The sequence below is a fragment of the Microtus oregoni genome, unplaced genomic scaffold (assembly GCF_018167655.1).
Source record: "Microtus oregoni isolate MIOR12 unplaced genomic scaffold, Mior012 000048F_ref0000485, whole genome shotgun sequence".
In the NCBI taxonomy this organism is placed as follows: Eukaryota; Metazoa; Chordata; class Mammalia; order Rodentia; family Cricetidae; genus Microtus; species Microtus oregoni.
In genome coordinates this window covers 18,527,652-18,543,185 of record NW_024543222.1, presented here as the reverse complement: position 1 = coordinate 18,543,185, position 15,534 = coordinate 18,527,652, and the positions used below count along the sequence as shown (strand labels likewise).

General features: G+C 45.5%; 1 protein-coding gene across 3 annotated transcripts in view; it reads left to right on the top strand.

Annotated features, from left to right (window-relative positions):
* Nucleotides 1–1,746: 1,746 nt before the first annotated feature.
* The window catches only part of Plekhm1 (pleckstrin homology and RUN domain containing M1), a 51,922-nt gene continuing 38,134 nt past the window's right edge, over nt 1,747–15,534 (top strand). For 2 of the 3 annotated variants that reach the window (XM_041635878.1, XM_041635876.1), the window contains exons 1-2: nt 1,747–1,844; nt 10,000–10,085. In XM_041635878.1, coding sequence (XP_041491812.1) covers nt 10,041–10,085 — 45 coding nt within the window. In that variant the 5' untranslated portion in view covers nt 1,747–1,844; nt 10,000–10,040. Of the gene's footprint in view, nt 1,845–5,706; nt 5,725–9,999; nt 10,086–15,534 lie in introns of those variants that run through there. The other variant, XM_041635877.1, reaches the window with a different exon arrangement.

Here is a 15,534-nt window from a genome sequence, read left to right as displayed (position 1 = left end):
TGGGCAGATGGGAGAATGGAACAGAAGAATCAACTGGGAAGGGGAGAAGGAGAAGACACGGGGAGAGGCAACTAAAATAAGACGCATTTGAGGGGTAGTATGAAAACCTAGTATGGGATAAACTTCCATATATGAAGGCAACTTAAACAGAATCTCCAAATAACATTGGACACAGAGTCCCACCTGACTATCTCTTGTCACCAAATGAAACGTCAGTACAGGGAGTGGATTATATCTCACTGAGTTGTTGGCCAAAGGGACCCATGGACATCCTCAAACTACCCAGGGTGTTGCCAAGACTCTGTGTTGCTGTCCCCAAACCGACAGCAAGGTCCCTTTGCTGAACAACACCTACGCAACTCACTGAACCTGGAGACGGGGATCTGGTGCCTATATTGAGCCTTCGCCCCTGTGTTCTAGCGCCTTTCGTACAGGAAGGTACTTTGCACACTACCAGATGTGAAACCAAGCACCAAGCCTGCAATAAACCCTATCATCTACAATGAAGCACTGCTTGCAAGGTATGCTAGGGCAATGGCGGCCAAAGCTTGTGGGTGTAACCAACCAGTAACTAATTTGACTTTAACTTCAGATGGAACCCATACCCGACGTGCTTGGGGTGACCAAGAACCAGAGACTAAATAGAGACCTAGGGTAAAACCAAATACTAGTCTTAAAAAAATGTAGTGATAAAATAAATCCTAATGATACTTGCTATAATCAGATCGGTGCCTTGGTCAGCCATCATCAGAGAAACTTCCTCCTGCACCAGATGAGAGCAAATATGGAGACCCAAAGCCAGAGAGTGAGAGGCCTTGAAACATTCAGCCCCAAATGGGAAGCCTCCATCAAATCCCTCCCTTGGAGCTCAGGGAATCCCACGGGAGAAACAGAAAGGGTATAAGAGAAGATGGAGGACACCAAGGCCTTCTTAATCAACATGAGCAAAGCTCATATGAACTCACAGAGACTGAAGCATATTCACTATGGCATGTTCTTAAGGATTCTCTTTAACAGTCCCCACCTCTGTGGCCCGCACTTAGGTCCTGCATTCCCTTTGGGGCAAAGTCTGCAAGGGTATAGTTCCTACACCGCCTGCCCTGCCCTATCAGCCACGCTCCTGCTCTGACAGTTGTCTTCGGGAGTCCATTAGGAAAGACAGGTGTCACTTTCTGTAATGGAAAAAAAAGCAATTAAACTGTGAGAAGACGAAAAGCAGGTCCTCCGGGCTTCATGCCTCAAGGGGCTGACCGCAAGCAAATTAAACTAACACATCGAAGGGAGTGCTCAGGGAGATCACGTGGTATAAGACAAGCCAAAACAACTGTTTCCTGGCTCCGGAAAACCAGACTGTAAGGTCCCAGTTGGGTCCAGGATCTGCCCACTCCAATACTAATTCCCTTGGGGAGGCACTGGGGTTAGTGGTGCCACAAGTGTGCATTTTCGGCTTAAGGAGACGAAACGACAGCCCCAAAATCGCACAGATGGGGTTGAGGGTCAGGCCTGATGCGGATCTGCTGGAGACAGGCGGCCCGGACGCTCCGAGTGGCTCAGCCTCTCTGCGCTGCCCAAAACCCGGGGTCCGGAGCCGCAGGACAGCCCGCGTGCAGCTATACCCTCGCCTGGCAAAGACAGGTAAAAGCTTTCGGCCCCGCCCCCTGGGCTTTTCTAGGCCTCATGATTGGCTTCGCGGGTCGGAGGCGGGGCCGGAGAAGCGAACCAACGTGATGGCGTCAGACGCCACGGGCCGCTTCCTGTTGTCAGTGCCGCTGGAGCCGCAGCTTCTGCTGCTAGCTGAAGGGTCGCGGTCCCGGGAGCGCCGCCTGCTGCTCCTGTACCCTATGGTGAGTCTGGGTCTGGGCGTGAAGAGAAGCAAGGGGCGGCGGGCCGTGACGCGAACCGGCGGTGGGTCTGCAACCTCGCGGCCGCTCGCGACCTCTAGGTGCCTTGATCCTTGGGGTGGGAACCTCGGCCCTTCGCTGCCCGGGCCTGCTCCCACCGCAGCCAGCGGCCACCCTGTCCTTCTCCTCGGTCTCCACCGCAGCCGACCTCAGCCCCGAGCCGGGTGGGACCCCTTACCACCGGTCTTGCGTAAGTGTCGCCTCCCTAGTGACCCCTCTTTAGCCCAGTTGCAATCCAGTCCCAGCCACATCCCGTCGTCACCTCTAAGTTCAACATCACTCTCCTCGCTCAGCTCGTCTGTACCTTCCCTCGCCCCTCCACTCTGGCTCAGGTTTCTTGTCGCAGCCTCTCAAGGTCTACTCCGTCATCCCACCCTACGTCTGTCCCTCCAGTTGCCCCACCACTATAGTGGTCTCCTGTTGAACTGTCATCTCAGCTTTATTGCAAGTCTCGTGTGCTTCTTGTCCTTACAGGCTCTCACCCTAACTTCCTAGCGGACCATAGAGGTAATTTCTCTCTGGCCTTATCCCGAGGACACCGTTCTGCCTGAATCTTTTTTAACTGTCCCAACTCTGATGCCTCGGTTCCTGCCACCTTTCTCCAGTCCTTTTGTTATTTTAGACTTAATATATGCTTATTAATTCTTTGAGAATTTCATACATGCATGTAAAGTATTTGGATCATAATATCCCCCTCCCCCCGCTCATTCCTGTTAGTTTGACTTTTTTGATTTTTTTTTTTTTTTTTTTTTGAGATAGTGTCACTTTATTTACCCTTAGCTGTCCTGGCCTCAAACTCACAGAAATCCACCTGCCTCTGCCTTCCAAGTGTTAGGATTAGAGGTGTGGGCCACTACTCCTGGATGTAGTTTTGTTTTTTTTTCTTTTGGTTTTGCACAGTAGGGGAGAGGTATGGGTGTTTGATGTTATGTTTTGGTCTTTGTTTTGAGACAAGGTCCTTCTAACTAGCCAGAGCTAGCCTTGGACTTCTGGCCCTCCCTGCCTCCACCTCCCAAGTGCTGGGATGGTAGGCAATGAGCCACCATGTCTGGCTTCCGGGAGTTAGTTACTATTAACTAAATTTAACCAACCTTTGTCGATTCCTTTCCTGATCCAGCGCTCTCTCACTTGGGGAACTTGGGGCACAACTCCCTACCTGTGGTGCCTGCTGTTCTTCATCTCCATGTCTGTTCCTTGCCCAGAGAGCAGCGAAGTAAACAGCCAAATTGGTGTCTGTAGGCACTCAGTTGGTAAATGAGTATAGAGCTTATTCCCTTCACAGGGTTTCTTTGTAGCTTTGGAGCCTGTCCTAGAACAGGCTGACCTTGAACTCACAGAGATCTGCCTGCCTCTGCCTCCCGAGTGCTAGGATTAAAGGCGTGCACCACCACTGCCCAGCATTCCCTCCATTCTTGAGTGTGAGGTTTTTCCTGGTGTCTGCTCTCCTCGATGGGTCTCCACAGATGGCATTCTGACATTCATATTAAATCATTAAATCATTTATGCCTGCTATTGTAATGGTGGGTGCCCTTCAAATACCTGGAAGATGAGAGACGGCCACTCACCCAGCTCATTTATCCTGGGGCAGTGGAAACCAGCCCTGCTTTTTGGCTGGTGTTCTGTGGAGAGCCTCAGGGAGCACCGTGGAGTGGGGTGTGATCACAGAGCCCTGCCCATGTGTCCTAGCACCTGTGAGGACTAAGTCTCCCAGTGTTCCCTTCTGCATAGTTCCTTTCCCATTATTGAACCCAGGGACATGGTGGCCTTTAGAAGCGTGTTGTAAGCCTTGAAGAGTACAGGCGAGTGGGTCCTGGATAGGCTGAAGGACTAAGTGGATCACAGGGGCTGTAAAATCGCTTCTGTTTTTGTAGGTCCTGGATCATTTACTCTTTAGCCACCGCAGCTTGTAGGAACACATGAGGGTGAGTTACCTGTCAGGAGTTGAGATAGATGGATGCCTTTAAGGTCCTGCCTGTGCTCAGCATTTATAGGCCCCCTGGCGACTTTTTGGTATATATTTTCTCTAGGTTCGGCTGGGCTTGCTTCAGGAGGGTCAGCTATCTTTGATCGCACATCCTCCCCTGTCCCAACCCCCATCCTCAGTACTGGGGATTGAATCCAGGATTTTGTACACACCCTTCCAGCCTTATTAGCAGTTGTAAGGGCCCTAAGAAACTGTCATCGCCACAGTGAGTGGTCTCTTTCTTTGAAGATTGAATGCAGTTCTGTCTTTAATATCCTCTCCTGTTGGTGCAACTTTCAGAATGACTTTTGGCCTGTTGACCACATAGCCTACTGGCAGAAATTCCCCAGTAGCCCTACTATGTCTAAGTGGCATGTCTCAATTCCCACAGCCTGTCAAAGAGATGTACCTGTTCTTTATGCCTCACTTTTGTTGATTAAGTCATTCAAGAGGTGGATTTGTTGTTGTTTGTTCTTTTCCTTTTTGATTCTTTTGAGTACCAGTGTGTGCATAGTCCTAGGTACTAGAAACACTGCGGTGATGGGGCTAGAGAGATGACCCAGTGGTTAAGAACACTGACTGCTCTTCTAGAGGGCCCGGGTTCAATTTCCAGCACCCATGTGGCAGCTTACAACTGTCTGTGACTCCAAGATCCAGTACCCTCACACAGATATACATACAGGCTAAAACACCAATAAAATATTTTTTTTAAAGAGGAAGGAAGCACAGTGATGGATGAGTCTCTCAAAGTTCTTGTTTTCATTCATTCGTAGTATACGCATCATTAGGACCCTATAGCATAGCGAGGTACAGTGACTACCCCGGTAACTCTAGAACCCAGGAGACAGAGTAGAGAGTTCAAAAGCTTTCCCAATGAGTTTAAGACCGTCCTACACTGCATTTGAGTGCAAGGTCAGCTTATGCTACACAGCAAGACCTTGTCTCAAAAATAAAGAATTAAGTACTGGGGGTATAGCTCAGTGATAGAGCACTTGCTGGAGTACAGAGCCCTGAAACATATGAAAGCCAGGATGGTTGGCCAGGCCTTGTAATCTCTACATTGAGGGAGGAGAGAGCAGGAAGAAGATGGCTTTAAGTTGAGACCAGCCTGAACTACACAGTGAGGTCCTGTCTTGAAAAACAAAACAAAACAAAAACCAAAGAGGGCAGAAGGAGGAATCCTATACTGCATGGAACAAGAGATGGGCGAGATAGGTGGCAAGTTGGAAGGAAACGTGTCCAGCAGGACAGGTGCCCTCGCCTACCTCATGTTGGCTCTGACCTCTCACCCCCCAGCAACATTTAATTTGAAGTTATCGCTTCTAAAGCTTGTTCTCTTTACCCCGTCCTAGCCCTTCAGGATACTTGTCTAGAAATCAGCTTTCTTCCGAAGGAAGGGCATGCTGTGTACCCACTCAGCGCTCACATGCCTGAGAGGTCAGCTGCCTTCTGAATCAGAAGATAACTTTGTCGTGCTTTTCCAGCTGAGATACTATGACTCACCCGCTAGTCTCGCAGCTGGATGGCACCGGCGCAGGCCTGGTCAGAATAGCAGGTGTGTGATTCAGGCAGTAGGACAGGGCTATGGAGTGACTGAGGTGTCTCCCAGAGACACCTTGCTGGTCACTGATGGGTATAGAGATGAATGGATACTGCGAGCAGTGGGGCCGTGTTAGCCACTCTCTAAATCTCATCTGAGCCATTTCTCTCCTTTCTTCCTCAGAGTGTAGATGAAGATAACTGCACTAGCTAGGACTGGGGCAAATCCTTCCCGTGTTGGACATTTAAGACGGGAGTTCTGAAACTTGGGTGTCATGGAGAAGACCTGGGCTCGGCTGGTTGGGGCTGTAAATTTGTCTGGTAAGATTGTGTCTTACTGCCAGGCGGCGGTGGCGCACGCCTTTAATCCCAGCACTCGGGAGGCAGAGGCAGGCGGGGATCTCTGTGAGTTCAAGACCAGCCTGGTCTACAAGAGCTAGTTCCAGGACAGACACCAAAGCTACACAGAAAAACCCAGTCTCAAAAAAACAAAAAACAAAACAAAAAGATGGTGTCTTACTGCCTTTAGTTCTCATTTGATAGAATGGAGCTTCTGAGTTCTTTTGGCCGAGACAGCTTGAGCTGTAGAAAGGACTAAGGAGACCTGGGGTTTCTGTTCTGTACCTGTTTCTGCTGAGCCTCTGTGATCCACTAAAGTGGAGACAACCATTTTCCACAGGACTGTTCTAAGCATTAAACAAAGTTGGAGAATGAAATCAGAGAAGTTTGTTCATACTGGAAAACCATGCCTGGGGTAGAGGCAGAGCTGGTATAATTTGGGGCCGCCTTTCCCCTGCTAACCTCTCCCCAATAATGGTGGAGACCCTCAGTACTGTTGCCCAAGTTTTCTCTTTACTCCTTCTGCATGCGTGTCCTCCTGAAAGCCAGTCTTGTCCTTGGTGTCAGTGAAGAATAGCCGAGGAGAGGACGCAACAGCAGTCTCACGTGCTGGGAGGTTTGAGGTTCGATCCACCGGGCGGGCAGTGGATCTCTAACCCAGCAGTCAGACAGCTTCCATGAGTGAGTGCATTCTTGCCTCCATGAAGAACTGTGGTTTAGACAAAGTAACTGGTGTTTTAGCTTCTTTCATAGAAGGGCAAAGGTGCTGGGCATGGTGGTGCCTGTCTTTAGTTCCAGCCCTGGGGAGACCAGAGGCAGGGGAAGCTCTGCATTCAAAGCCATTGTGGTCTGCAGTACATCCAGAACTAAATGACTCAAAAAAAAGAGGGGTGGTTAAGGTATGCTGAATGATCATCTAAACCTGAATATTTTTATAACCTATTTTCTGAATTGTGAAATGGTTGCTTTGGGCTCCTGAGCTAGTGTCAATCATTTTGTGGCTTTTCAGGCAGTTTCGGGCAATAGTCAGTTACTTCTCTCCACTTGGGACCTGTGTACTCTGGCTTTCTTAACTTCAGTTTATTTTGGTTCGGTTTAGTTTGCATTTTGTTTTGTTTTAATCACTTTATTTTATGTGTATGTGCGTGTGCCAGAGTGTAGGTATGTGTGCCATATACGGTGAAAGAAGAGGGCATCGAGTCCCCCGAAACTGGAGTTGAAGGCTGCTGTAAGCCACCGTGTGCACGCTGGGAACCAAATCCCAGGCTTCTGCTGGAGCAGTAAGTGCCGGTAATTGCTGAGCCATCACTCCAGCCCCTAGTTAGGTTTTTTAAGATGAAGTCTGTAGCCAGGCTGGCCTGGAACTCCCGATATGACTGAGAGGGGCCCTGAACTCAGCAATCATCTTGCCTCTGCCTCCTCCCTTAAGTGCTGAGATTACAAGAATAAGGCCACCATATTGGAATTTGTGTTTTGTTTTAGCATGGTTTTGGTTTTCTGAGGCAGGTTGTCATGATGATACTGAACTCCTATTTCTTCTACCTCTATTTCCAAATGCTGCGATCACATGGCCTGGGGTGACTTTGTTTGTTTTTAAAAGCTATTACTGGGCCATAGCCCTTATTAATAACGTGAGTATACTATTACTTTCAGCTAATCAATTCCCGGAGCTCAAATTGACATACTGTTATTTACATTGCTGAGGTCTAAACCCTAGGGTCCAATTCACCCTGGCCCACAGAAGAGCAGCTGGAGTTTGAAGGCTAGGTCTGGAACAGCCAGACTGAGACAGAGAGGCTTGGGCCCTGGAAGTACGGGGCCTTGGCACCTCAGCAGCTGGATCTTGTCTTCTGGGCTGCACAGGGTAATGTGGAAGGAACTCAACCTCCAGGACAGGCATGTTGTGAGGGGTGACTGCTTGACCACAGCAAATACCTTTTCTGCTATCCGGGAAGCCAGAGTTTGAAGCTGGTCTCCTGAAGGCTTGGGAATCCCTGGGGAGGAGAAACAGAATGTGAAAGAATGAAGCCACAGTTTTTAGTCAGAGCCTTTGTAGTCAGCCAAGAGCTCTCCTGGCAGCCTCTCCATAAGGGCCATGCTCTCTACACAGAGGTCCACCCTCCTGTAGGGTTGTTACTGCCTTCTAGGGAAGGCGGAGATGGGTGTGGTCCCATCCTTGAGGACCACCCTGTTTCTCTACTCCAGGTCTACACTCCTCTCTGTCCTGAAGTCCTTCCTGCCAGACTGCCCAGAATGTTCCTTGGTGCTGCAGCTGGAGTACCCCCCCAGTCCCACTCGAGGTCTAGCTGAAGACAGCATTTACCTAGGAGCCCGGGTTTCCTCAGAGCTGGGGTTGGCATTGCTCTGAGTGGTGAAGCCAAGCCCCCACTGTGTAAATGTGGCCTAGACCTGCTTCAACTTCCCTGTCCTCCTTCCTCTATCAGGTAAAAATCACGAAATGGCATCCGTTGGGGGATCACAGGAGACCTGTAAACAAGGCTCTTGGAGTAGCATCCCTTGCTGGTTTTTTTTTTAAATATTTATTTTATTTATTTATCATGTATACAATATTCTGTCTGTGTGTATGCTTGCAGTCCGGAAGAGGGCACCAGACCTCTTTACAGATGGTTGTGAGCCACCATGTGGTTGCCGGGAACTGAACTCAGGACCTTTGGAAGAGCAGGCAGTGCTCTTAACCACTGAGCCATCTCTCCAGCCCTCCCTTGCTGGTTTTAACGGCTTTGTGTTATAATTAAGTGAGACAGCATAAACATTTGCTCTGTAGAGTTCCCTAGACACTTGTTTGCCTATGAATGTGCCTACCCAGTCTGAGTGCTCAGGCTTGGGCCGGGGGAAGAAGGCACCTGGCCCTTGGAATCTTCAGCCGTGGATCCATACGCACACTGTGGGTAGTGGCAGTCTCTGCTTACGGTTTGTAGCTGCAGTCACCAGAATGACAGAAACCATTTCTACCCAAACACCATGTTCAGACCTTGCACCTGAGAGATAAAATGCTATGCTTCCTTGGTCCTGCCTAGTTAGTAAATTGTGATGTCAGAACCCACACTGGTCATTTACACATTTATCTGTGACACCCAGACTAAAGATTTGCAGCCCAGTGCAGAAGCAGAAGTGTGGAGAGACTGCTCTCTCCCAGAACTGCTTCAGGTGTGCTTAAAACCCTGGACGGGGTCAGGAGTGGAGAACAAGACCAGCCGTGAATGTGAACTGTGAGGCCTAACATGTGATCCCCACCAGTTTGTAGCCTCTTCAGTGAAAGCCCCTCCCACCTTCATGCCCTGGCAGGCCTTCTAAAGTTTTCATGTTCACAACCCCTTCTGCCTGAGAATTTTTACATGACCCAATAGGTAGGTGTATAAGGTAGACAAATCAAACATGTAATAATAATAAACCATAAATAAATCAATTTAAAAATGTCTTGGTATACATGTGATTTGTACTGTTTATTGAAGATTAAAACAAATTGCATACTGATAAGATGGCTGTGCTTGTTTATCCATCAAATTCAGGCTGTAATAAATTGATACTTATGTGCTGAAGAAATATTCAAAGCCTTTGTTTTTACAATTAAGCATTATGTTTCTATAAAAGCAGAAAGTTTTGTACAATAAACACTGCACGTTGTCTCAAATCTGAGCTGAGAGCTGGGTGCGGTGGTGCACACCTTTAATCCCAGGGCCCAGGAGGCAGAGTCAGTATCTCTGTAAATGTGAGGCCATAGCGGTCCAAGACAGCTAGAGCAACAAAGAGAGACCCTGTCTAAAGGGGAAAAGGAGATTGGCTCAAACCTGAGGTTGTCCAGGCAGTGCACATGATGATGTCTGATGCAACTCACATGACCTCTGCCAGAAATTCTTCAGATTCGTGAGACACTGATTTTGAATTAACTTTTAGTTGTTGTGCGTTCAGAAACCTTTCCTGTTGGTAAGTTCTTGCAACCCCTACATTCAGTGTGCCACTTGATTGGGGCTTCAACCCACTGTTGGAGAAGCTTTGCAAATTCCTATCTCACAGGCCCTGACTTTCTATACAGATTTTGGTGTGAGGAGCTCTTGCCTGCCATTTGTGGTGCAAGGGTTTCACCCCTCCCAGGGGCTGAGCCTCTGGCCTGTCTCCTTCCTTAAAATCCAGTCTCAGTTTAGTGACCAGGTCTGATGCCTGGTGCCTGTTGGGAGGGGCTGTGGTTGTGGGGATAAGTTGGGAGCATGTTCATCTAGCCTTCTTCTGTCCCTGCAGGTGTCATGTGAGCCTCCTTGCTAGCTGCTGCCTGAGTGGAAATGCTCTCAGTGGAGAGTGGGCTGGACCCTCGGGCTACCATCCAGGTATGTGGGCAAGATAGGGTCAAGGTGGGAAGGGCTGTCCAGGGCCACCATTTCATCAGCTTTTCCCTTTAAAAGATTCCAAAGCTATGGAGAAACCCTGTTTCGAAAAACCATAATAATAAATATAATAATAATAATAATTTCTTTAGGGTCTCATGTAGTAGCCTAGAATGGCCTTGAACTCACTTCATAGCAAAGGATAAACTCCTGATTCTCCTGCCTCAACCTCCAAGGTGCTGGAATTTCTGGCATGTATCACCATCTCCAGCTTCCATCTACTTTCTTATTTTGAAATAACCGAGCCAGTCAACAAGGAGCTACAGTCCGCAGGGACCTGCCTCTCCTCTCCTGGCCACTAGAGGGTCGGCTCTACCCATCTCCCTGTTGGCTTCCAGCTAGGCCTTCGCAGTTATCCCTGTCCTACCTGAGCCCTGTGGAGCTGAAACAGAGCCCTGGCTTCCTAGCAGGGGCTGCACAGACCCTGGAGGTGTATGTCTGGTTATCCCTGCTTTCCATGATACAGCACCTGGTTGGCACTCAGTTAGGAATAGTTTGTGCTTTTTATATAATCTAATAATATATTTGAAATAGTGTTTACAATTCAACTCCAAGATTAAAATCTTTGCTTTAAAGGACACTATTCATAAAGTGTTGAGGGAGAGATGAAAAAGAAAAGCTGTTATCTCTGATAAAGGTCTAGTATCTAGAATATGGAGAGAACTACTTCAGCTCAGCAGTTAAAAGATAATCTTGGGACTGGGAAATGGTTGTTCAGTTGCGTGTGTTGACACAAAGCCCTAAGTTTGGAATTCTAGAACCCACATAAAAGCCAGTCCTGGCAGCCTATGTCTATAATCCCAGTTGCCGGGAGGGTAAGGGCTGACAGATCCCCAGAGTTCATTGACCAGGTAACCTATGAATTGGTGAGCTTAGGTTCAGTAAGAGACCTTGTCTATAAAAATAATGCGTAGAAGGACTAAGACGCTCAACATTGACTTCTTGCCTCCACATACATGTGTGCACTCATACACACACTGACACATATACACACACACACACCACACATAAAAACAAGTTATACAGTAGACAAAGGATTTCTCCAAAGAAGATATGCAAATGACCAGTAAATACACAAAATAATGCTTATTACCATTAGACCCAGGGAAATGTAAGGCAAAGCTATGGGAAGGTGCTACTTCACACCATGAGGGTAGCAGTCATCAGAAAGACAACAGCAAGTGCTAACAAAGCATGAAAAGTTGGCTCTCCTCTACTCTGGGAATTTAAAATCGTGGTTACTTTGGTAGACAGCTCAGTGTTTCATAGAAAATTTAAATGGAGCTTTTGGGTTGTTTTTTGTTCCTTTTCTTTCTAGTGTTGGGGATGAAATACAGGATCCCACAGATGTAGGCAGTGCTCTACCCGAGCCACATCCCCACCTGGCATAGGAAGCATAGGTTTTATGCGATGTAACAGTTTGGGATTTTCAGGCAGGTTTTACTATGTAGTTTAGGCTGCCCTCCGAACTCACAGGAAAGGCCTCAGCCTGTAAGTGTCAGGATTGCAAGCCTGTGCCATCGGGCGAGCTCTATGACTTAGCATTTCTAGACCTGGAATGTGGATACAAACACTCAGTAGCTCTGTAGGCAAAAAGTGGGAACAAGCCAGGTATTCCTCTTCTTATAAATGGCCAAGTAAAGCATGATATATCCATGCAGTTGGATATACTTGATGATAAAAAGAAATTAAATACCCATATGTGCTATAGAATAGATAAGCCTTGAAAAAAACATGCCAAGTCAAAGAAGCCAGACTCAAGTCATATGTTGTATGTTTCCATTTCTTTGAAATGACCAGAATAGATAAATCTCTAGAGGCAGAAAATAGATTATCCTACAGCTGCTCCACCCCACCCCCAGCCACCGATACATACTTTGCTTCAGTGGTGTTGAAATGCTCTAAAATTAGCTAATGGTAAAGGTTGCACAATTCTCTGAGAACACTAAAAACCACTGAACTTTATTTCCTTTTCCAAAACTTTCTACATTCTATTGATGTTAAATCTTCAGATCAAAGAAATTCAATGAACTCTAGAATAAATACAATAAAACCATTTGGGTTTTATCTGTTTAGGACTACATCTATGATTTAAAGTGATAATAAAAAAATAATGCTGGGGGCTGGAGAGATGGCTCAGTGGTTAAGAGCATTGCCTGCTCTTCCAAAGGTCCTGAGTTCAATTCCCGGCAACCACATGGTAGCTCACAACCATCTGGAATGAGGTCTGGTGCCCTCTTCTGGCCTGCAGACATACGCACAGATAGAATATTGTATACATAATAAATAAATAAATATTTTAAAAAAATAATGCTGGGAGGTTGTAGTTGGTTGTTTTCTTTACTCTTTTTACTCTTTGGGGCTCTTTGCTCTTTTGGGGGACCCGCCACCCAGCTCCCAAATAAATCACACGGAGACTTATACTTCCTTATAAATGCCCAGCCTTAACTTGGCTTATCTCTAGCCTGCTTTTCTTATTATCCTGTCTACCTTTGCCTCTAGGCTTTTTCGTTTTTTTACTTCTGTGTATCTTACTTTCGCTCTTCCTGTGTGGCTGACTGGGTGGCTGGGTCCTAGTGTCCTCTCTTATTTGGAATGTTCCTCTATATGCTGTGAATATGTTTTATTACCATCGGTTAATGAAGAAGCTGATTGGGCCAATAGGCAGGCAGAATAGAGCCAGGAGAGTAATCCCAGCCGAGATACTGGGAGAAGAAAGGCGGAGTCAGAGAGATGCCCGCAGCTGCTGGAGAAGCAAACGTGAAATAACTCCACGGCCACGTAGCAATGCATAGTTTAATAGAAATGGGTTAAGTTGAGATGTAAAAACTAGTTAGTATTAAGCCTGAGCCATTGGCCAGACAGCTTGTAGTCAATATTAAGCCTCAGAGTGGATATCCAGGAACTAAAGAACAAGAGAGAAATCTCCAGTTACACCTCTCTCCTTTTCTTGTTCTTTTTCCTCTTTCCCAGATTTCTTCTTCTATTTATATTCTCTGCCTGCCAGCCCTGCCTATCTTTTGTCCTGCCTCACTATTGGCTGTTCAGCTCTTCACTAAACCATCAGGTGTTTTAGACAGGCAAAGAATCACAGCCTCACAGAGTTAAACAAATTCATCATAAACAAAGGCAACATATCTTTACATTGTTAAACAAATGTTCCACAGCATAAACAAAAATAGCATATCTTAAAACAATATTCTACAACATTTCTCCCTTGTATAAATAAATGAAAGATTTTAACTGGGCAGTGGTGATGCACGCCTTTAATCCCAGTGCTCGGGAGGCAGAGGCAAGCAGAGCTCTGTGAGTTTGAGGCCAGACTGGCCTCTAGAGCTATTTCTAGGACAGACTCCAAAGCTACAGAGACATCTTGTCTCAAAAAACAAAAGAAGAAAGGTTATAACTTAAACATAGTAAAACGGTATACAACAAAATAATTATCAAGTAAGAATTAATTTACAATATTCAGTCCATTTGCATTTAGCAAATTCAGAGAAAATACATTACCTATCTTAGTGAAATCAAAATTTCATACCTGACCTATTTTCTTTCATAATTAAAGAAAACTGCAACTATAACTAGTCTTCAACTCCATCTAAGACCCCAGAAGGAATTAATATTACCTAAGTAAACAGGAAGTTTATTGCAAGTGACTTCCAAGACTTTAGAAATGGCAGAGACATATGGCTGCCTGGACCGTCACCCAGAGTCCTCTGCAACATTGGGGCATCCATCTTCAGCCTACAGGCCTAGAGTATTTGCTTTGCTTTTCAGCAGAGCAAGAATTTTGAAGGACCGTCCTGCTTTGTTTAACCAAATTCAGTAGTCTTTTTCCTGTGTCCTGCATGTCCGGTCTACACACACATTTTCAGCAGTCAAAGACAGAAGCAGTTTCTTTGCCCAGTGACTAACCTTGTCACAATGAAAGCAAACTCCATAAGGAGTTTTTTCAATGCCCATCATCCCTCAAGTAAATTGGCACTGCCAGGAACAGATGTGTCTCGTTGTCATGAGAAACCTTAGGTTAACAAAAAATTTTAAATCCCATATCTTTAGGTCATTGAAATGTGTGAAAACCATTCATCTATCTAAAATGTATCTCTGTATGACCTAGAAAACATGCCTAACATATCTACAAGTTTAACTGTTATAAATGACTACTAACCTATGTTTCTTGATTATGATTACCCTAAATAGCTTATAATAATAGCTTTCAAAAACGAGAATTTTACCTTATATTTGTAAATGAATTGCATAGATACAATACCTTAAACAAGAGTAGAAACATATAGACAATATGTTGTAACGAAAAATAACCTTAAATTTGTATCACTATACAAAAATCCTTTAAACAAGAATAGAAACATATATACAATGTAATAAAATTTACTTTGAATTTGTATCAGTATGCAATACTGATAGAGTTCACGGCAATGCAAAATATGAGATTAATTGTTGTGTTTTTATTCTATATTCCTATATTCCCCTAGATATAACAGACATCCATGACCCACCAAATAACCAAAAGCCTCCAACAACCCAACTGGTGGGAATGTGGATGTTGTTTTCTCTAGACTGCTTCCTGCTAACTGTGGATGAAGGCATTTTTAGGGTCCCTGAGAAAATTTGAGATGGTGACCAAGTCCTGGGAAGACCAGCCGTAACCTTTGTTGATAGATATCACCTGTCAAGTTTCAAGCAGTCTCCCTCGATCAGACCAGATCCATATCAACCTGCAATGAATCCACAGCCTTTTGTTTCCTGTGAGAACACAAGCAAAACTGCTTCCCCAAAGCCTTTCTGATTTCCATGTGACACATATTTTGACTTTTTAAAGTTAATGCGTTCCTAAAGTATATGGGCTGGTGTATTTCCACAACAACTCAAAACAAAACAAAAAACCAGAAGTTTGTAGTTTAAATGGGAGAATTTAATGTGAATTATAACTTGTTAGTTAATTTTTTTAATTCAGCTTTCCAAAGAACACTTACTCTTTAGACCAAGTCAAAATAAAAGTGACTGTTTATCTATAACGTAATACTTGCTACAACCAGTTGTTCTGCAATTGTGTCTAGTTCTTTGTCAAACACTAATATGACTTTAATAGACTCATAATTATGATTATATACATTTTATGCTAAATTTCCACAATCCTTGATGTGCATTTTGTAATGCATGCCTTCTATACATGTACCAGGCACAGTGGCAATTGTTGGGGACACAAGGAGAAATGAAAACCCAATGTCTGCCCTCGAGCAATGGCGCCACTGGGCTTGATAGTTCAGATAGTCTCTGAATGTGAGTCTAGCCTGGTTTACAAAGTGAGTTCCAAGACAGCCAGATCTACAGAAATCCTTTATCGAAAAAAAACATAATAATAGTAATAATA